The following is a 22,424-nucleotide window of genomic DNA, read 5'->3' on the forward strand; positions in this document are numbered from 1 at the left end:
GAGGACATAGACGACAGCCATTTACGATAATCAAAACTCTTATTTATTTAGACGAAACGAACAAATACATAAATTTAGGAATGATGATATCTTTCACAAAATGAATAAAAGACCACACGTTACTGTTTATAAAGTTTTATCAATATCATTGAAATTTGTAAAAGATATCAAAAAAGTAATCTAACAATTTATATTCTATCATTAATTTACTTTTTGTGGACCCAAGAATCTTCAACTGTTTGCTAACCAATGAAACAATATTTGATCTACTGAAAAGGGGTATGTTTTTAAAGTTCTTTATCCAGACATTCTCAGAATCGATGGATAAGGTAAGTTCCAGGGCCCCGTGACATTTACTGCTTGACCATGGAGTGTGTGGGGCGGTGGTCGGTTTTGGTCCTGGGATTATTGTATTCCGGTTCTTATGTGTCTGGTATACTTTTAACTTAATCTACGTCTAATCATATAATCATTTTTAGCATATTTTTATTATGTTGTTTTCAATAGTTTCTTTTTTTTAAATAATTTTATCAGAATGTTACATTTTAAGTTTTTTAAATTTGGTGATTTGTTTTTTTTTTTATTTTTTTTTTTAAATATAGTACTATAAATCATTACCTGATAAGTTATGGATCTAAATTACTAACTCCTATAAGTGAAATAGTGTATAGTTTGAAACATATCTCTGTTGGACAGAGAAAAAGTGTATAAAGAAATCAGATGCATAAATGATTCAAAATATTTTTTGGATTAACCTACTCAGTAACTGCCAAATAAAATGAATACTAGATAAAAGAAATGTCTCTTAACAAAATCAAATCAATTAATCTTAATTTTTTAATTGTATTTGCACAATTTTCTTATAAAGTCTAAATTTTATATGCACAATTTAAATTTAGTATTTTATTTCTATTTCACGAAATGTACTATAATTGTTATAAATGTTAACTGTATAACATTGTAATATATTATGTATACAACAAGGAGAGGACTATCTAAGTTTTTATAACTTGTGTCCGATCCTTTTGGCATTCAATAGTCAATTAAATATGTCCAACTCAAAATCAAATTGAATACTTGTCATAAAAACTGAGAAAGAATTTTAATGGCCATAGAACTGTCGTAGAACTACCGGCGAAGGTATTGGGGGGGGGGGGGGGGGGGTACTGGGGGGGAAACGAATCATTTATGAATTCAATCAGTTTTAAATGTTTTGTAGAATTTTTTACCATGATTTATTTGTATTCTTGGTGTTTACAATGTATAAGAGTATATATATATTTATGTTTTAAATGCCACCAAATTTAAATCTTTTGAGAGTCTGAAGTTACTGGAGGATTTTTTTCCCAACAAAATTATAAATTTTATTTGGGACCCCAAACAAAAATGATAATTTTCCTGAAATCATTGCTTAAATTAGATATGAAAATTGATTATTTGAAGAAATTAAAAAAAAATATTTATAGTTTAAACTATTATTATTTTTGATTTCAATACAGTATGAAGTTGAACACATGTAGTGACTATAAAAGTAATATTCAAGTCAAAGTTTATATTTCCAAAACTTTGCATACAAATAGACATGTATTTAATGTCTCATATAAAAGTAAAAAAAAAAATGTAGGGGTCACATCTCAAAAATTGAAATAAGCTAATTTTAGGCAAAAATTGGAGTTAATGTTTTCTTGACGTCTATGAAATATAAACTAAATATGCCAAAACATATCGATAGAAATATCTAAATAGTGTTCAAAAGTGATTTTCAGAACAATATGAATATATCGTATTACATACACTATCTAAAAGTTTAGTCTGCGCTGCAAGTTATGAGGCTAAAGTAACAATACTCTAAAACGATATATGAAAACTGTTCATTTTCTTCTTGAAAACCATCCAAAATATAGTCTCTTACTAAACTTCGTAAACATATAATTTTCTTTTAACAATTTTATTCAAAATGGTTTATTTGGCATTGTAAAATATAAGTATACAAATAGTATCAAATGAATATATAATGCAAAATCTTCAGATAAGGGGTGAAAGGAGAAAGTAGAAAGGAGCGAACCTCTTTAAGTTGTTTGAGTCGTTAATACAATCTATGGGTATGTAAGGAAGACATCTCCATTTTAATCTGTGCCTTTAAAAACATTATCAGTTCTTTTTTAATAGGCCGACATATTTTGTTCAGTAGTTTTTATTAGTGAAATGTCATACCTAAAAGTACATAATTGATTTCAATGTTTTTAATTTTAGAAAAAAGAAATGTAGATGTACAAAATCATAGATATATTTTAAATATTTGTATGTTGATGTTAGTAAACATATTTCAAAAATGCGTTACTTTCTGATGTTTCAATAGAGAAAATGTTACAAAAAGTCATAATTCCAGAAAAAAGGGGAGTAAAAGTATTAATCTTAGACCTAATTTTTAAGCTTCTATGGTATTATTGCATCGGGGTAATCAAATACATATAAACGCATTTTTGTTTTGTATTGTTCAGGAAAATATATATCCCTATTTTGTATGAATTTAGCGTTTTATATAATTAAATAGTAAGTACTAATTATGACAGTTTTCATTCATGTTCACTGTTTTGAATTATTTATTGAACTTATATTATGTTTTTCACGTATACATGTTAATAAAAGATATCCATAGATTGGTTTAATAAGTCTAAAACCATGCGCAATAACTACATGTATACAGTTTTTGTATGGATGGAACAGTACTTAGCTCAACGGTCCGTCAACACAAATTTCCCGTAGAACTACAGTTCAGTTCTGCAGTTAGATCCAAACTTTCCGGAAAGTATGCTTAGGTTAAAAGGGGTGACTAGGGGAAAATCTTTAAAAAAAAAGAGGTATTTTAAATAACTGATATAACTTTGGGGATTTAGTGAGAAACAGACAACGGCAGAATGGCGGGGTGTCTGTGTGTATAATATAACCTCTGCCGAGCCCACAATTCGCATGAAAAGTCGAACAGATTTAATCATCTTAATAATTAAAAACCAAGCTTAAGCGATCAAAGATTAGAAAAAAATTGCTGTTACTATTGTTATTGCTTCTTTGTACTGTTATATAATTGAAATAAATCAAATGTTTTCGTTATCACAGGATTTTATTACGGGAGAGATGCCTCGGTTACCGTGGCAACCGCCATAACACAATGCCAGTCTTTGGGACTCAGGCTAGCCGTACTGGAGACCAGGGCGGAATACGACTCGGCCAAAGCCTTCCTAAACACCTACAATTCTCTGTGGGGGTTTGTATCACGATATATTCTCTAAATACTTATCACAATTCGGCGATAAAAACTTCTAAAACCTCAGTAAAATTTGATTCTAGTATCATGGCACTGCTTAAACTCGCCTGTGTATTCCGTGTATATAGACACAACAAAATACATCCGTAAATATAGTATTATTGAGTATCAAAATAAAACAACAAAACACATCAGTTAACAGCTAAACATGTCTGTTAATATTAGAACCGTTTTAACAAGAGCTTGGTCTTTCGGTGGGATGTCACTATCTAGTTGGCTCATCAAAACAAACTGTCAAACATTGACCTCCTTTCTTCTAATTCGCTAAAAGAACCTCATTAATATTCATAGACTCTCCAAATCGTTGTTCTGCTGTGTGAAACTGACGCTGTTTTGTCGAAATATGCATACCTGGATGAAGCGGACGAGTGTCATTGCGTTCAATGTATGCATATCTATTAGCCAATAACTGGACAGTTAATCATTAGACTCCACCTTCATCAAATCGGAGTTTATCGCGAAATGCCCAATGTCCAAGCTCTTGTTAAAACAGTTCTAAGACATAATATATTATGATACTTCAATTTGCTGGTCTTTTCAAATCCTTACATATTTTAGGGTAACATTGTTTTTGGATTGGTGAAATTGTTTGGATTTGCAAAAATGATTTACTCTGTGCAACTCTGATATTAACCGCTCAACTTGCCATACCTTTACTAATATCATTGATGTCCCAAAACCATTTTGAATTTAATCTAGAAAATCAAAAAGCGTATGGATAGGACTACAAAGGGATGCAACTCCGACTGTCTTCAAATGGATTGACGGTTCTGCGTTAACGTGGGCGCCGCTGTATGCCGACCCGTGGAAGGATGGCGGCACCCCCTCCACCGACGTAACTAAGGCCTGTATAAAAATGGAGTGGGGGTCCAGTCTTCCCTGGAAGGACCATGAATGTGCAGCTACTGAAGATTTCCTTTGCGAAGGCAAGAATGTATTTTTCGTTTTTAATAGGGTTTCTGAGGGAAAATCGGTGAAATGGCGGCGGGCGGCTGTCAAAAGAATAACCCCTATGTACGTATAACTTCTCCTACAGTTTTCAATGTTTTCAATTCAATTTCAGAATGAAAGTTATTGCTTTGCAGATCAGTTCTAAACGTTTGTATTGTTTCAATGTTTAGTTTTAAAACACACGTTTTAATATAAAACACTACAATATTTATAAAATAGACACTTGACGTGTTTAAAACTTCATCATTACGTTTATTTAATGCAACATAGGGTTTATAATCACTTAAACAATTCAAAGTGTTTAAATTACAAAATGTTGTGACAAAATTAATTACATAAAAATATCATGGAAAGTTAAACACCGGTACTTAATTAGTTTGTGTAGATACAAATGTATATTGTGTTTAATTTTTAAACACATAGTAGTTAAGAGGTGAACATCGAAGTAAAATAATAGTGATGGATATGATGGATATAGTGTTAGAATATTTGCCAATATGGCAATCTAGAAATATCAAACTCCTCTAAAAATCATTTAATTTTGGGTTTTGTTTGTAGAAAAAATATTCAACTATAGCTTTTTTATTAAGTAAATACATGGTTTTATAGACATGATGAGAGCATATCGACCGATGAACTTCCGAAAGGTCTTTAAAACCATGTATTGACCGATATCAAAAGGCTATACATGTAATTGATTTATTATAATAAATCAAAAACTAATTTTCTTTAAGGGTATAACATTAAAATATTTAGTTCATTGTGCATAGGCGTTGATGTCGCTATTGTGATGTCACAATGTCGCATGTGCCAAAACCAGAATTTAGTGGGCAAAAGAAAATTGATATCGATACTAAATCGTCGATATTGACATCACGATAAAACAGCAGCGACGTAGTCCATGTCGGTAGACAATTATAACTGACACAGTCATACAGGCTAACTATACTTTTAATATTCTCAAATAATAAATATACGAAAAACCTACAATAAATTTATAAATATTACTAACATTTGCAATTACACTTTATTATAATTATAACAGAATATATGCATTAGAATAATTATAGTTGCCAAGCACTGCCAAGTAATCAGCTACATAGAGTAGATATCAAACATAAGTCTGTTCCCTTTAAGGATGTAGCGCCGAGTGTGCGGGTAACTATGGTTTTAGCGGGAAGGTTAGTATGTTGTTAAAAATAGAAAACATCTACAGGTAAACTGGTCGAACAGGTATTTGGTCCGTCACGTCACACCATGTAAACATAAACAAACACACGTGGACATTCACACATGGACAGGACGCCATACGATAAACAGTTGAACAGTTGAACAGTTTATTTTATCTCTTTGGTTGTAATTTACAACATAGAGAATATTACAAACATATACACAATATATACTTTATGCGTAAGTAGAGTAAAAAAATAAACAATTTTGTTTTCCCTCGGACTGAAATGTCATATTTTCATTGGATTAAACATGGCACGTGATTGCCTCATATATCTCTATATATGTTCTTTGAGGATTAATATTGGGCAATATGGCCGTCATTGGCCGCCGCCTCACCTAAACATCTCGATTTTTCATATTATTTAACACAGAATTCGTGTTCAGTAAGTCCTTAAAACATTTAGAGTAGTGGCCCTTTGGAATTTTTTTTTTTAAATTAGAGTAGTTGCCCTTTGAATATTGGCGTCACATTGTTGTGTCTGGAGCAGAAAAAATGTCAGCGTCTAAATTTGCTCAGATCTCTGCAGAGGTTTAAAATTGAATAGCAACAAAACATTGTAAGTAATATGGGTGAAGCGAAGATTTTTAAGGCGTATTTGAAAGGCAGTATTGATAATTTTGAAGAGTTTAAATGAGTTTAATTGGACGAGATGTAGGGCATCTTGTACATGGCTATTTATGAATGAATATGTCGCTTGATAGTCCTCAGGAAAACAAAACACTTATTAGGTTAGTTACTGACTCACTACGCCTCGCCATCTTTGAGATTGATCAACCCAAAATATTTCCGTAGTGAGTCAGTAACTAACCTAATAAGTAATAATAATGGTTCTCTACAAAATATATATGAAGTATTAAAGTACAATTTTTAATGTACAGTCATTGGACAAAAGTATTCGTCGCTGGCGTCAAAATGCCTTTGATGATGTAATTAGTCGTGGCTATTTTTGTATCGCGCTATTTATAGAAAGCACGTCGGGTTCGGAATTTCTTTCCATAAATACGTCATAGTTTTTAGATTTCGTCAGAGTTTACAATTTTTGTCGGCTGTCAAAATATTCTATTAACAAAGCTCGGGAAAATGCCCCCTCGTAAGTTAGAGGAAATTCCGGTGGCAGTAAGAATGAAAGTTATAGAAACTTACAAGACGGAAAAGAATAAGGCAGAAATTGGGAGGTTGTTGGGAATACCTAGGACTACTATTGTTAGGCTGTAAGCATCATTTAAAAAATTGAAGTTCATGGAAGTGTTGAAAACAGGCATCGATCTGGGCGGAAGCCGAAGTTTTCCGTGCGCGATGAAGTCCAACTTTCAAGAATCATGAAAAGTAACAGGTGAAGGACACTGGATGATATAACAAGTGAAATAAATAATGCAAAGGATTCTACTTTTTGCTCAAAGACTGTCATGAGAAAATTATTTAAAATGGGATACGATAGACGGGTGCAGAAAAAGAAGATGATCGTCAGAGTAGTGTAGTGTTTATGGACTCGTTCCCCGTACGGGCTATCTATTAGCCCGTGACGTCACAACGCGGGAATCTGCACGAGCAAGGATTCTACCGCATGCAGCCAAGCCAGCGAGTGAGGACGTAGGACATGTGCTAGATGCGGCGACAGGCAAGTCCAGCGGCGACCCACGGATATAATCAGTGATAGGGACTGAGACATACTATATTGGCGCCCAACTCGAGGCCCTGGACTCGCCAGTTATTTCGAGGAATTTTTTTTCCCCGTAGAGCAAGCCTGTACAATATCATTTTGATTAGGGAGTTTGAGTAAATCGCGTAGAGGCTGCCATTTTGGGGGCCACCGCGTGGTCAGCTTTCCTGTTAGTTTTTGTAAACATTGAGCCAGTTTTAGCTTTGTGTTACATATACTTGCTTTGATTTATCATTATGTCATTTGAGGAGGCTCTGTTTGCTTTGGGGTTGGATGAGAGATCGCCCCGATTTATGTCTATGGTTCATGGTAGGGATGAGTTGTCACGGGGTACTAGGCCCGGCTTTGTGTACGGGCAAGTTCCCGTATGTATCGTTAAGCAACCCACATACTTGGACACTACAGGGCATGTTAGGGTAGGCTATGTTGAGAGAGCACCCCACAGCGATTACATAGGTTCTCCCGATGTTTGGGTTGAGTCTCCTGAAAGATTTGAGAGGGGAGGGGTGATACTATAGATCCTGTTCGTTTGTCGGCCAAGGGTTTGAGTTCGCCAGTAGGTGTTAGGGACTTTGTTCCACCTAGTGACTATTTAGGGGTCCCCATGTTACAATGTTCCCATGTGGCCCTTAACCCTGAGGAAGCACCTACTGTCAGGGATACTACTTTATGCCCACTTGAGCCTCTGGGGCAAACCCCAAATTTGTTGGATTTTGACCCCCTTACTACCAAGGATTCACCCCCCCCCCAGTAATCCAGTGCCCACCGGGCCTGTATGGCCCGGATGCCAGTCCTCAGAAAGCCAACTTGTCTATTCACAAGGGGTTTCACCAGAGCCTAGGGATGTAGGTCAGGGGCAGCATTATGATAGTTTAAGACCAGTTCAGGCAGTTGACTTCAAGCCCAAGGGTCCACCCACCCAGAACCCCCTGTCCCAGATGCTTGTCCAAGGTCTCGGCTCGATGGTGGTCATCAAGATATTTGGTATTCACCAGGACCGTTTGTTATGGGCGGGTGTTTGGATCATCAGCCCAGTAGTTATCCTGTACCAGTACCTGAGGTCCCCTCCCAACCTTGTCATTTTGGGGGTGAAGGAGCGGGGAGAATGCCACATACATATGAGCCCCCCACCACTGAAAGACCTTTTAATGTAAGTCACGCGCGGATTCCCGCAGCGTCTCAATGTCCCTCAGATTACGCGCGGATACCCGCAGCGTATATCCATCCCCCGGAATACTCGTGGAGACCAGCAGCAGCCTATGGTGTACCTGGAGATGTGCAGACCCCTGCAGCGCGCTACAACCTCCAATAGTTTGTTGCACCGCCCACCAGCTACCACAATCCGACAACCTGGAGTAGGCCGAAGTATAAGGATCTGCATTTTGATGGGAGATCCAGCTGGAAGCCATTCCTGCACAAGTTTGTTAGATTGTCACGAAGCCAGCGCTGGACAGAGACTGAGAAACACAACCAGTTCTGCTTCTTCCTGGAACGAACTGCTAGCGAGTACTTCACTCTGTTACTGGAGACCAGCCCTGACTTGTGCTTCGCCGACATCCTGAGGAAGTTCAACAAGCGCTTTGGCTCAGCAGCGCCTGATTTGGCCCACCAGCTCAACTTCCAGTCAGCAGTCCAAAACAGCGGTGAGTCCCTGAGGCAGTGGTCAGACCGAGTACTGACCTTGGCTACTCGCGCCTTCCCCCAGCTACCGGATGTTCACACTCAGACTATACCCCGCCTGTGTTATGGTGCAGAAGACCAGGAGGCAGGCCTGGATGGTCAGCCCAAGACCGTCGATGAGGCTGTAGACCGGATGCAGTTCTACCGGTATTCCCGACAGAGCAGACCCCCATGCGCTGGCTATCGTGCAGTGAGGAGTGTGGTTGTAGATGAGCAGTCGAGTAAAAGAGATGGGAAAGCCGAGAGTCAGATACGGGAGTGTAACGTACTTGATATGATTGTATATATATATATATGTTTGAATTTCCCGCTTTTCCTTTTACTCTCTAAACCTGTCACTGGAGTGACGTGTACACGGTAAATTTTAAATACCGCACTCCAGTCCGTGCAGTCCAGCAGAGTGGACGTGTGTCTATTTAGAGGCACGTGGTAGTCACCAAGATTGGGAAACTTCTCCCTACTTTGTTCATTTCCGTATGTTTGTCACCAATTTCAAGGTATTTGTTTGTTTTTTTAATGTTATGTATGTTTAATTGGTTTGTTTGCTATGTTAGAAAGCTTAGTTTTAAAAGCACGTGTTCGAATGGAAAATTGTCATTTTAGAACTGAACACTAACGATAAATTGTTTCGAGTATATTCCATTCTATTTTAAAAGAAATTGTGTTAAAGGGGATGACGGTTTATACCAGCTGAATTGTGACTACGAAGTCGGAGACGAGTACGGAGCGCCAGACCCGCCATTTTTCATCCATATCGGGGACACGTGGCGTCGATGTACGTGTATGGTGTATGGTGACCGGGAGCGGTCTACGCTGGAGACGTTTGTATATGTGTGTTGTGTTGTGGTGTCCTAACGTACCGGAGCAACGGTTGTGTCATCTGTCCGTGTTTGTGTGTCCGTGTGTCTGTCTATGTGATATCCGGGGTTTGGGTGAAAAGTCACCGGAAATATACCGAGGAACCAGGAAAGGAAATGTGACGAAATTTATTGAAATTTCACTTTCATTGTTTTGAATATTTGGTTCTCGTATAATTGTAGTGATATTTTTGTGAAATTGATTTGAAAGTTGATAAACGAGTTTAAGGAAATTATTTGTAAATCTAAATATATGTGAATCAATTTAAGTGTTTAAATTTTGGAAAGAATATTTTGTTTTGAAGTCACTTTAAAGATTTGTTATTGAAATTAGAGTCGACTCTGTGTGTTAGAATCTGGTTTAATATTTCTTTCATTTATTTTTTTTTCTTATATGTATTTTTTTTCTTATTAAATATTTGTTTGTTTATTTTGGTGTTTTTGGTTGTTACTGATACAGACATCTGGCAATTCCAAAGAACTCGTCTGATCATTATATCAGTTCAGGATATATGATTCATGACATTTTGGTGGCAGCGGTGGGATTGCTTTGATTGCTGTGTTAGTTACAACCTTTACAAAGTGGGCAGAATTTACCCATCCCTTGTGAGTATTTTCTCTTCATTTCTCTAGTCCTGCTCTAATTTCAGCCTTACTATCTCTGTTTCAGTTAGGTGTTGAATCATGTCGGAGTTACCGTCGTGGGTTAATGATCAGATTAAGAAGGGGGCATCATTGTCTGATTGTTTAGAAATGTTGAAGTTGTTGAGTGAGAAGGACAGGGAAGAGAGAAAGATTGAACGGGAAGAGAGGCAGGCTGAGCGTGAGATGAAGAAAGCTGCGTTGGATCATGAGTTTAAGGTTAAGGAGTTAGCATTGAAAGAGGAAGAGTTAAAGGTAGCTAGAGCTAATGGAGGGAAATCAAATGGTAGTTCATCGGTCCAGAATTCTCATGTTAAGCTTCCTAAGTTGGAAGAAGGTCAAGATATTGATGTGTTTTTGAGATCATTTGAGAAACTTGCAGCGTTGCATAAATGGGATAAGTCTGAATGGGCTATTCATTTGGTACCACTATTGACAGGTAAGGCATTGGAAGCTTACTCTCGTCTAAGCGATGGTGAAAGTGGTAAGTATGATAAGATTAAGGAGGCAATACTCAAACGATATGAGTTAACTTCAGAAGCTTATAGAGAGAAGTTTCGACAGGCAAGGCAACAATCTGATGAATCGTTCAAGGATTATCATGTACGTACGGAAAAGTATTTATCGCACTGGTGTGAAAGAGAAGATATTCATGGGCAATATAACAGTCTGTACGATTTGGTGTTTTGGTTGTTACTGATACAGACATCTGGCAATTCCAAAGAAGCAGTCTTGATACAGCGGTGGAGGATGCCCATGTTATTGCAGCTAGGAACTCCCTTGCTTGGGAGTCGGTTGGAGGAGGACAGCCATTAGGAGCAGCACCGAACTTGGAGTATCTCCATTAAGGTGTCCAGACTAGGGTGACGGACACACGGGAGATGCCGTCGACGCCATCTGGATTGTGCAGGGCATGTCTCGTAGATCAGACGTAGAGCTGCCCTCCCCGGACAGGACCCGCAACCTAGAAGAACGACTTGGATTGTCCCTGGATTATCCTTTATGTATGTGGAGGCCCTTGTCATTTGGACGGGCCCTGCATTAGTGACTTAGTATCCCGGCTGTTGCTGGGATTGGTGTTACCGCAGGTGAGACTCGGTTCCCTGGAAGTTATCCCGGCTGTTGCTGGGATGGCGTTCCCACGCCCCTTGTTATTCGGTGGTCCCGTTGGTTCCAGACGTGGACCTACTCCCCTCAAGGAAAACGGAGGGGAGTGTAGTGTTTGTGGACTCGTTCCCCGTACGGGCTATCTATTAGCCCGTGACGTCACCACGCGGGAATCTGCACGAGCAAGGATTCTACCGCATGCAGCCAGCGAGTGAAGACGTAAGACATGTGCTAGACGCGGCGACAGGCAAGTCCAGCGGCAACCCACGGATATAATCAGTGATAGTGACTGAGAAACACTATAGTATGTAACAGAAAAAAACGCGTCTCATGGGGCAGAGAAGGAAAAAAAATGGACTGTTGATGATCACTGGAAGAACTGGATATTCACTGATGAATGTCAGGTAGTAAATGGTGATAACAACCGTGTATATATCTGACGAAAGACCGACGAAGTTGACATCCCCCATCTCGTGTGCGCGCCATCGAAGAGCAAACTGTCTGTTATAATCTGGGGTTGTTTTTGTTACGATGGTGTTGGAACATTGACCAGTGTAAACGGTAATATCAACTCCGAAAAATATATTGATATATTAGAAAACAATTTGTGGCCCGTTATTGTTCGACATTTTCCTCATGAAAATTATGTGTTTCAAGATGACAATGCCCCTGTTCATAGATCCCGATTACTCGGTGCATATAAGGAAGAAAATAATATAAACACTACATCATGGCCAGCCCAGTCTCCCGATATTAATATCATTGAGAATATTTGGTTGAAACTTGAACACCTGCAGTCTAACACCATCGAGTCTAAAGATCAGCTGATCGCGGAAGTGACACGATTCTGGCAAAACCTATCAGTAGATTATGTTCGTCAGCTTTATGCCACAATTCCAACCCGTCTTCTAGAAGTTATTAAAATGAAGGGCAATCTCACAAAATATTAAGTTAAGACAACGTATATTAAAATCAGGAGCGTAGTTTTTATTGAGTAGTTAATGTAAACAAATCGCTGCCATTTTGACGTCACCGACGAATACTTTTGTCCAATGACTATACTACTGTGTAGATTAATAACCAGGAGGTTTAGCCTTCTCGTTAACAATACTTATACTTTTACATAACTTGCTTAATAAGCTCACATTGTTTGAGGAAAAAAGCTCGTTAAATTTAACAATATTTGGTTTAAAAAGATAAAATTTTGGTATATACTTTTCTCTTTCGTTTTCCAACACAGTGCAACACATAAAATAGTGAATTTCATCTCCAGTGTCTCTGTTACATAAATTACATAACCTGTTACTTCTTTCTATATCATTCCATCTACCAGTTTCAATAGGTAATTTATGGTTTGAAGTTCGAAATCTAGCTAATACTTGTTTCATATAATTACTTAAATTACAATTAACATACAGTTGGCATCTATAGTCTAAATTAGTAAACAACTTATATATAACACCTTTTGAAGAATTATTGCAGATTGATTTTCAGTTTTGTTAAAACTGATCTGTTAGCTTTTGTTTTAAGCTTTTCATTAGCCAATCATGATTAACTACTTGGTTATTCATCCAAATATTACTATACCCACTGTCATCTAAAATTGATTTCAAGTTTTTTAGCCATTTGGATTCCTTACCATTCACATATTTAGCATAAAGTAAACAATACATTATGTAACAATATTTTGACTGTTTTTCCATGAATAATTGTTAACCAATATGCTATAATTCTTGTCTTAATATGTACAATTAATGGTACTCTCCCTAATTCTCCATATATCAATGTAATTTGGAGTAGAAGACTTAATATTATATCGACATTATTATATCCCCATACCTCACAGCCATATAACAGTATAGGAGCTACGATCTTATCAAACAAATGCAACTGATCATTTAAAGAAAGATGCAGTTGATTATCTTTTTTAAAATCCCATACATAGCTTTAGTAGCTCTTTCAGTTGCATTTTTTTTTGGTCTGAATAAAGGAACCTGATGATGAAAATATAACTCCAAGATATTTAAAGTTTTTTACAATCTCAACTTCTTAACCACTGTAGTAAAACTCATTATTTTTCATCCGTCCCTTTGTAAAAATAACTTTTTTTGTTTTTTCAATATTAACTTCAAGTTTTCATTTTTGACAATATAGTAGGGAACTAAAACGTTGGTTTTGAAGATCTTCAGGTGTTTCTGAGAGTAAAACTGTATCATCAGCATACAAAACAACAGAAACATAATCTTTTAAAGATCTTTTGTAGCCGACAACAATACCTCCATGGCGTCGGTAAGAATATTCATGTCTATTTTTAGCATCAAATAAAAACTCGATATTCTCTACCAGTGTTGTATCGTCTGTTTTTGTTTCTGTTAACCACAAAATGTCATAACACGACATGAAATCAGAAAATTCCGGATAATTTAAACGTCTATTGAGCCCACGGACATTAAGTCCTAGTATTTTAATTTTTCTGTCTTATTTGACATCTAAATTGTCTACGGAACGTGTTTCAGTCAAATTCTTTTGAAACGAAAAATCGAACGAGACGGCTGAGTCACTGTTCACGCTTGGAAATTCACTGGATGAAGAACCTCCGTGGTTGTCCTACCTTGTGCTCGCTGACCCGCGTCTGTTGAATGGGTGGAATTCACGCGACATAGAGGAGAGGCATTCTTCTGATGTCCCTTCGTCAACACGAACAGCTCCCCTTCAATGTATAATTTATCCATCCCCAACTTGTCCCTTTTCCCGTCGTTTTGCTGCCTTATAGTGTGAATACAGCGGTTTGCGTTGATCGTTGATTCTTTAGCCAGGATACTTCTCAAAAACACTGTATTTTTGATCACTTTGATCCCGTCACGCTGTTATAGAAATTTTTCTTAACTTTTTCACGGTCCTTAAAGTTGACAAAAAATCTGGGGGAATAAGCCGAGGCAAAAAACCACATAGGTCCATTAAAAAAAATAACATTTTTTTTTCTAACAAATTTCACTTTTGTTACATTTATTAAACATATGTAATCATATACTTTCAGTGCTGCCATAACCCACAAATAGTAACTTCACATTTAATTGTTATTAAGACAACAAAATAGTTATATGCTAATTTGGCAACAAAATGATATAGATATCGGATGTTCAAATTATATTTTTTCGTAGAGTGGGTCATCGTACCATTTTTTAAAGAACGAATATTGATAACACATATTAACGTCTATCTTTTTCGATTTTCCAAAAAATGGTACGAAAACCCACTCTATGGTAAAAAGTAAGTTTTCTTCTTTTAATTTTTAAGATTGGTCTTTAAATGGCTAAGTCCAGTTGTTTGCGTAATACTGATAACAATACAATCAGCTATATTATTCCCTCTAAACAAGCGAATCGGTGGTCTAGTGGTAAGCGAGGAGCTCTTTGAACAAATGTCACTGTAAAAGCGAGTGTTCGAATCGTACGATTTTTGGGTATTTTGTTTATCTTTTTGTTTACATTGTTAAAATGTAATTTTCTTTTTATACTTATTAATATACATTGTTAAAATGTATTTTTCTTTTCTTTTCTTAATAATCAAAAATTTGATAATAATTACTTGAAATTATTTGATATGCGTTTTCTACTACTTTTATAAAATATGAAATGTATGTTATTCTCTTTAAGATTGCACGATTTCATATTGTAAACAGATGGTTGTTGTGCATGCAAGAAACTATTACATGGAAAGATAAAACGTTCCATCTCTGAATCCTTGAGAGTCTTGTTAACGCAACAGGGACATACGCTGGACAAAAGCATGTAATTGTGCTCAAAATGCAGAATACAAGCCAAGTCAAACGTACCGTGTGCGCCTAATGAAAATTCAACGATTAACTAGGCATGCACTTTACTTCCAATTGTATCGTCAGGGCGCTTACTTTTTTTTGCAAATTTATACATTCCAAAGACCTTTTTTTGCTTGTCAATATTTTGTACAAGTCTAGCCCCCCCCCCCCCCCCCACACACTTTCAATTTTTTTTTTTTTGGAAAAACTTGTTTTAAATACCTACAAAAGGTGTTACCTAAATTCCTCCTGTTTCCGAAGCGGAAAAAAATCGACTACTACAAATGGTGGAATCGACTCCCCCATACTCTTTGTCGACTCCCCTGCGTTAGGGGTTGTATATGATGACTGAGGTAAATTAGTAAATAAAATATTTTATAATCAACAATTTCGTATTTTAACTCTTTAAATGAGTACGTGATTGTCATTTCAAATTTGCCAGTTTAAAGTATATGTAAATACTATAAAATTTAAGCACAGTTACGCCTTTTTGGACATTTTCATTTGGACAATACTGTCCACCGTTTAAATGCCCAATTAACTCGTACGTTTATTACTTTTTAATAGAGGTATGAGAAGGGCGTGGGCATTTGCCTCGGCTTATTCCCCCAGATTCTTTTGCTTCGATTGGGCGGTTTTTATTTGTTTGTTTTCGTCCAATGCGGTGGACTCGGTATGAAAAGAAATTTCATCCGTTATCCCCAGTTTTTCTTCAATTAATTTGTTAAGCATTTGCTCGCACATATCTGCACTCTCCTCTCTTTGTTCGTCTATCCTCGTGAATATTAAATTGTCGCTCATTGATCTTGATTGTAAATCTAGGTGTTGATCTTTTAGGGTTTTGAGATTGTTTGTAATGCTTGTCAATTGCTCTTTAATTTCCTTATTTTCTTTTACTAGATTTTCATTTATCTTTTTTTGATTTCTGCATTTCTGTAACTAGTTCTTTTTTAATTTTTATCTCTCTCATCAAATTTTTCACTTGCAAATACAACGTTTTTTTCGATTTCAGGCATTTTTGCTTTTAGGTCATGCACCTCTTCTGTTACAGATATCATTGAGGTTTCAAAATTGCTGATTTTGGATTCAATTTGGTCGAGTTTGTTTAATTTTTGAAAAACTTTATCCAGAGTTTTAGCCAGGTTGTCAATTTTGCTATCGTAGTTAATCGGTTGCATACCACCCTGATATTGTTGAACATGTTGCACAGGGGGCACTGGACCTATAGGTGAAAGACTGTAATTCATCATGGGCACCTGTTGCAGGTGCGGTATTTTATATGCTTGGAATGTATTGTTGGGAGTGTTTGGAGTGCACTCTTGATTGTTTACTGGAGTGGAAAATATCGGGAAAAGGTCTTTCCGTGTGTCTTTATCATTGTTTACATTGTCAATATTGTCCTGTGATCTACTCATGACACTTACTTTTATGTGTTGCGCTTCACTGCTTACGTTTGATTCTGCCTTTCGTTTTCGTTGTTTCTTTGGCTTCTTTTTACTGAAACCTCCAGAAACTCTTCGGACGGGCGCGGGTCTCATCTTATCACTACTAAGTCTTAAAATGAACTCCTTAAAGTGTGGTATAATTCAATTATTTCACTATTAATCTCACCTGTAAAATTTTCGTGTCCCATAGCTCAACTCTCGCAAAACAAACACATACACAATTAATTAAAACACTGAAACAATAACATTTATTACTTACACTGGTTACAGCAATACCAAATAAAGTATAAATAATGGTATGGTAAAATTAAAAATGATATATATTGATACAATATTGTCAATATCAGGTGTGAATAAAAGAAATACAAATGAAAGATTTCAAAATAGCTTCAATTGTGTTCATTTACAAATCGATATTGACATGATATGGACGATATCGACGTAAATTACGGATACTTAATTGTGAAATGCTTAACATGAAACTATGCAAAATAAAGTCTTCATAATAATGGTGTTAAACGATGGTGAAACAATATCGATTCGATATCGACACAATGTATAGAATATTTATTACACATAATTTTGCATTTTAGTTTTTTATAATATTGAAATTAGTGAAACGAAATCGATAGAATATCGATATACTCTATAGTCTTGGACATGAATCTTCTATTTTTAGTATAGCATGGTTTTTAACAGATTTAATAGCACGATCATGTGACACATAACCGTGCTCTAAATTCAGTTGTAGACCTCACTGTAATAAAAATATAAAATTTATAAACTGTACTAATCAAAATACTGATGAAGTACTGTCGGGAGTTGATTTTATTGATTATTATCAATTTTAAAATCAACGATATGCTATGCAAATTTTTATATGAATTCTTGAACTTTTCCGACAAGAATTTCGAGAAAACCCCGTATTAATCATGTTGTGTAATATTTAAAGATAGAATTAATTCCATCAAACTGTGTATCAGTAATCGAAATGTTTCTAAAAATTGTACACGTCTAGATCAAAGCACTATTGAACTCTAGTCTCGTTCAACCAGACGCTCGGCTGTCTCCGTTTAACTCCGCCTACCAAGAGAGACTCTGCTTGTCGGAGACCAACGGAGACAGCCCAGCATCTGGTTGAACGTGACTATATTGAAATCTAGCGTAGGAATACATGAAACTACAAAAAACAATTGAATTGTTCGTACTATATAAAATCTGACTATTTTCAAGGTATTTATAGATACTTTTCTTTTGAAAAACATTGATACAGCATACAGTACACCGAATTTATCTATTATTTTCAAGATCTACGTCTTGTCAGCGGTGATGATTTGTGCTTAGGTCCAAACACTGTTTCACTTTCGGTTTGCCAGAGTAACTGCATAGGAGATGATTAAAATCAACTACCAAAAATAGGTTTTCATGAAAAAAATGGTTTTGATAAGTGCGACAGTGTGATCTCACAATAGCAATATCAATGCCTCTACATCTTGATACAAAAATTACACTGTTTTTCTTTTAAAGGAAACTGTTTTTGACTTATTTTAATAAAACAATTTTTTTTGATATCGTTCAATTCAATACAGACCTGATGAGACTTTATCGACCGAGGAATTCCTAGTATTGACCTCATTAAAAGGCTATGTACAATTGTATAAAGTTACAACCATAAAGTACATGACAACTGCCTCCGTTATACGAATTAACACTTATTTAATCCCTGATTGTGTGTCTAAGTTATATGCGATTAATCGCTTTGCATATTAACATCAACTTAAATAGCGAGTGTGTATAAATTAAATGCAAATGTTTTACTTTTGTAAAGACGCCTTGTGTTTAGTTTCATTCTTTAAACGCTGTTTAAAACTTCATCACATTTTAAACGCAATTTTTTTACAGTGTAGTGTTGAATTCAGTGTTGACAAATGAGTATGCATGCTGTTCACACAAAGTGTGCTGTCACATTGACAGCTCTTCTGTTGTTTAAATTTAGTTCCAAAAAAGACAATAAGAAACTACCTTTGCAATGATTCTTTAGTTGATGTAGTCATTTGATTTATCATGCATTGTCCTGTCTCTGCGTATTGTTGATTGTGCATGTGGTATTTATTGAAATTGATGTAACTACCTAATGAAATGTCCTTACCAAAAATAGGTTTCCTCTTGACCCCATCCTCTCAATTGAGCTGGTCAGGTGCAAAAAGTTCTTGTGAATCTATGGGCATGAAGTTAGCATCGCTGAAAACTACTGAAATTAACGAAGCTGCCATCAAATACATCAATGTGAGATATAACATAGCCGGGTAAGCTTTTTTGTTGAATTTAAGAAACCAACGATCTTACAATAATTCAAAAGGGACTTTATATTGACTCAGTCAAGCTTTCAAATGCTGGATTGCCGTTTTAAAACGTTTTGTATCTACATTGTATACTATTATATTAAAATAACAGACTCGAATTTTTGTCTTTAATACCGATAAATCGGAAGAGTACTGTCTTTTGTTTTATATATTTTAAACATCATTGGTACTTGAAGATTACCAGTTTGTTTTTATTTTTTCTATATCAAGCTTCGCTAATTAATAATTTACGAAAATTCCTCAAATAATTCCGGAAATCATCTGAATTTTTTGGATTTTACAATCTTGCACATGCGCATTACATTCACGATAAATCACGGGATGCTCTGTATAAAGTTTATATTTTTACAATATCACATTTGCATTGATACACTCAGAACCGGGTAGGCTTTCATTGGAGATTCGTTACATGTATATATTCTGTTCATCAAATAAGATATAGGAGATAACTCTAACACAGTGCATTTACTAGGAAAATCCCGAGAGTTCCGAAAGTCAACTTGAAGCGAGTAAAAAACGGTGGTGAAAGAGTGTTAAATTCTTCAATAATGTGAATTAAATTTTTAGATGAACGGTATTTACAGCCTCAAAATGGTTTGTTATGAATAATTTGTCTGTTATTTTCAATGCAACTTCATTAATTTTCTCCAATATCGTTACGGAGCGATTCTGTAATTTTCTGCTACATTACGGGTATATCAGTTGTATATGGGTGGCATTTTAACTGTGATGAAGGCCTGCCCCGAGACACAATACCAACCCGTGCATACACGGGTCAAAGTCTAGTTAAATATAAACAATAATAAATAAATATCTGCAGAATCATCTTTGTTCGTGGGGGACCAATTTTCGTGGTTTTCGTGGGTAACCTTTGCCCACGAGTTTACATCCCAACGAACATATATTCAAGCATTTGGTTAATGTTAATCAAAATTATCCCGAACTTGCAATCAACGAAATTACGTTCCCACGAACCAGGAAAATAAATGCTACCCACGAACATTGACCCCCTCGAATAAAAACGATTCCACGATTCATAGTTAGAAAATATATCGATCTTCGGTTATTACGTTTAAACTAGACCCGTCCTTTCTGGACTAAATATCTCTCATGATTAAATGTCTAATTTATTCTGATGTGCCCTTGACCTTGATGTGTTCCTTGACCTCAAATCTAGATAATGACACCGTCGATCGTAAAAATAGAAAGTACCTAAGAAATGAGGATCAGTAAAAATAGCAAGTGCATATATTTATATAGAATTGTGAAAAGAAAATAATCCATGCTAAAGTCTCTTATATAATGTCTACACAGTATTGTGTCTACAGACGGGCAAACAGACTGGGAGATGGGCATGACGTATCTAATATATTCCCATCCTAAATTCGATACTAGCTAATAATCACAAGTTCAACCTTATGCAATAATTTTATTGACACCTCCCAAGCTTAACAGATATTCATTTCAGAATGTCGCCGGCTGATCTTTGGCATGGTTTTTACAAGACCACGAGCAGTGTGTTTACATTCGAGGACGGCACGTCCTGTACTTCCGGTGTATACGGTTCTGTACATAATGCGTATCCCTGGCACCCCGGCGAGCCAGATTCCTCCAGCCCATGCATCCGATTAAAGTATATGGGCTCTCAGCAATTTGTATGGGCAGATTATGGCTGCTCAAGCACTTTCAGATTCCTGTGCCAAGGTTAATTCAGAGATATTGTTCTTTAGGAAAATTCAATCCAAATTAGAAAATGTTTTGATATGAATGTAAACAATTAAATTTACATAATTTCCCGCATTTCTTACCACGCCTTTTTTTTAAATGATTGGGTAAACGAGTCTCTGTTGCTATCTTAAGACCAATTCACCACTATTCCTACCACCACCACCACGCCTACTACTACCAGCACCACGACTACCACACCCGCCACAACCACCACTACTGAACTGGCGACTACCACCAAACCATGGTGGTTCGTGGAGTACAGCGAGGACGGAAAAGCTATTGGAGCCAACGGACTGGTAACACTTTTCTCAGTTTTTAATCGCTTTCCATGTAAATATTGCAACACGCACCGACTTTTTTCAAATAAATGTGTTTTAATGTTTTTAAAATTGAAATATGCAAAATGATTCACAGAATATTGATAAATACATATTTTTTCTTCAAGTGTGCGTTCAAGAAAGATTAACTGTAAAAATCAAATTTCCTTGTGCGTAAAATGTAGATTATTTCAATCCATGTGTATGTATCTTCCCCACCTATATGTTACAGCTGGGTGCCCATTGATCTTTTCATCATCGCTCATTATCGTTGTTACACATTTTATAAACTGTTGCAGCTACATGTAGAATAAGTACGGTTCTTTAATGAATCTATGCATTTTAAAACGGTTGGTGTCTCATTAGGCAATCCGAAAAAAAATTATTTAAAAAAATTCTCTATTGTCTATTTCAACTTTACTTGTGATGAATACTCTCTAATATCTGACCGTGTTGAATTTACAGACCTTTGACAAGTCGTCGCCCCCCGCCAGGTTTGGGGTTATCGGGCTGGCCATTGGTTTCTCCGTCTTCTCCATGCTTACCGTGGGAGTTTGCGCCGTCTGGTTCTGCTGCCTCAGAAGTAAGGACGACTACCGCCACCAAGAGGAGGAAGTAGAGGAAAAACCCAAAAAGGTCTCCCCTATGGACCGGAAGCCACACGGTCTGCAATATATAGCGTAAACCGACCCGGTCACTCCTACAACGGAACCCGCGTATAATGGAATATCTAATATTAGTGAAATGCGGCGACCGATGAAAACTGTCTGGACATTATTTGAGCTTGTAGAAATTTTAAACCACACCTTGTAGATTCATTTTATTAGTTGATTGAAAGCATTGCAGTGTATACTATCTACCTGAAATCAACATTTAAACTGCTAATATATATATATATATATATATATATATATATATATATATATATATATATATATATATATATATATATATATATATATATAATATATCAGATTGTGTGCAAATCAATTTATTGACATTCTTTACATAGTATTCCAGATTCCAATCAATACTTTTTACTCTGACAAGTTTGCTAATATTGTGGATCCAACAGATCGTTTTCTTTGTATTAAACTCTTTTTTAATTCAATTCATTTGCACATACTATTGCACAAATAAAACAGGACTTACTTTTAACTTTTGTGTTGTGAATTTTCTGTTAATTATATCTTGATTATTATTCTGTGGTGACGTCACAATATTTTAGTTTAAACAATATTTATTTAGTGAATTTCATCATACATATTATAATAACAGTACACAGAAGATTGAGAAAC

The 22,424-nt window shown here is 36.0% G+C and overlaps 1 protein-coding gene across 1 annotated transcript; it reads left to right on the forward strand.

Annotated features, from left to right (window-relative positions):
- The first annotated feature begins 363 nt into the window (after positions 1–363).
- LOC128170181 (macrophage mannose receptor 1-like) lies at positions 364–22,027 on the forward strand. The gene is made up of 7 exons (XM_052836119.1): positions 364–433; positions 3,118–3,265; positions 4,025–4,251; positions 18,877–19,024; positions 20,550–20,785; positions 20,942–21,105; positions 21,592–22,027. The coding sequence occupies exons 1-7, from the start codon at positions 367–369 to the stop codon at positions 21,808–21,810; spliced, it is 1,209 nt and encodes a 402-aa protein (XP_052692079.1). The 5' UTR covers positions 364–366; the 3' UTR covers positions 21,811–22,027.
- Positions 22,028–22,424: the final 397 nt, after the last annotated feature.

This window comes from Crassostrea angulata, chromosome 1, assembly GCF_025612915.1.
Source record: "Crassostrea angulata isolate pt1a10 chromosome 1, ASM2561291v2, whole genome shotgun sequence".
Taxonomy (NCBI): domain Eukaryota; kingdom Metazoa; phylum Mollusca; class Bivalvia; order Ostreida; family Ostreidae; genus Magallana; species Magallana angulata.

Coding starts and splice junctions, on each gene's coding strand:
- LOC128170181 (XM_052836119.1), top strand. CDS start 367: ATGGAGTGTGTGGGGCGGTGGTCGGTTTTGGTCCTGGGATTATTGTAT. Junction 434..3,117: donor TTCCGGTTCTTATGTGTCTG/GTATACTTTTAA, acceptor TCGTTATCACAG/GATTTTATTACGGGAGAGAT. Junction 19,025..20,549: donor GTGAGATATAACATAGCCGG/GTAAGCTTTTTT, acceptor TATTCATTTCAG/AATGTCGCCGGCTGATCTTT.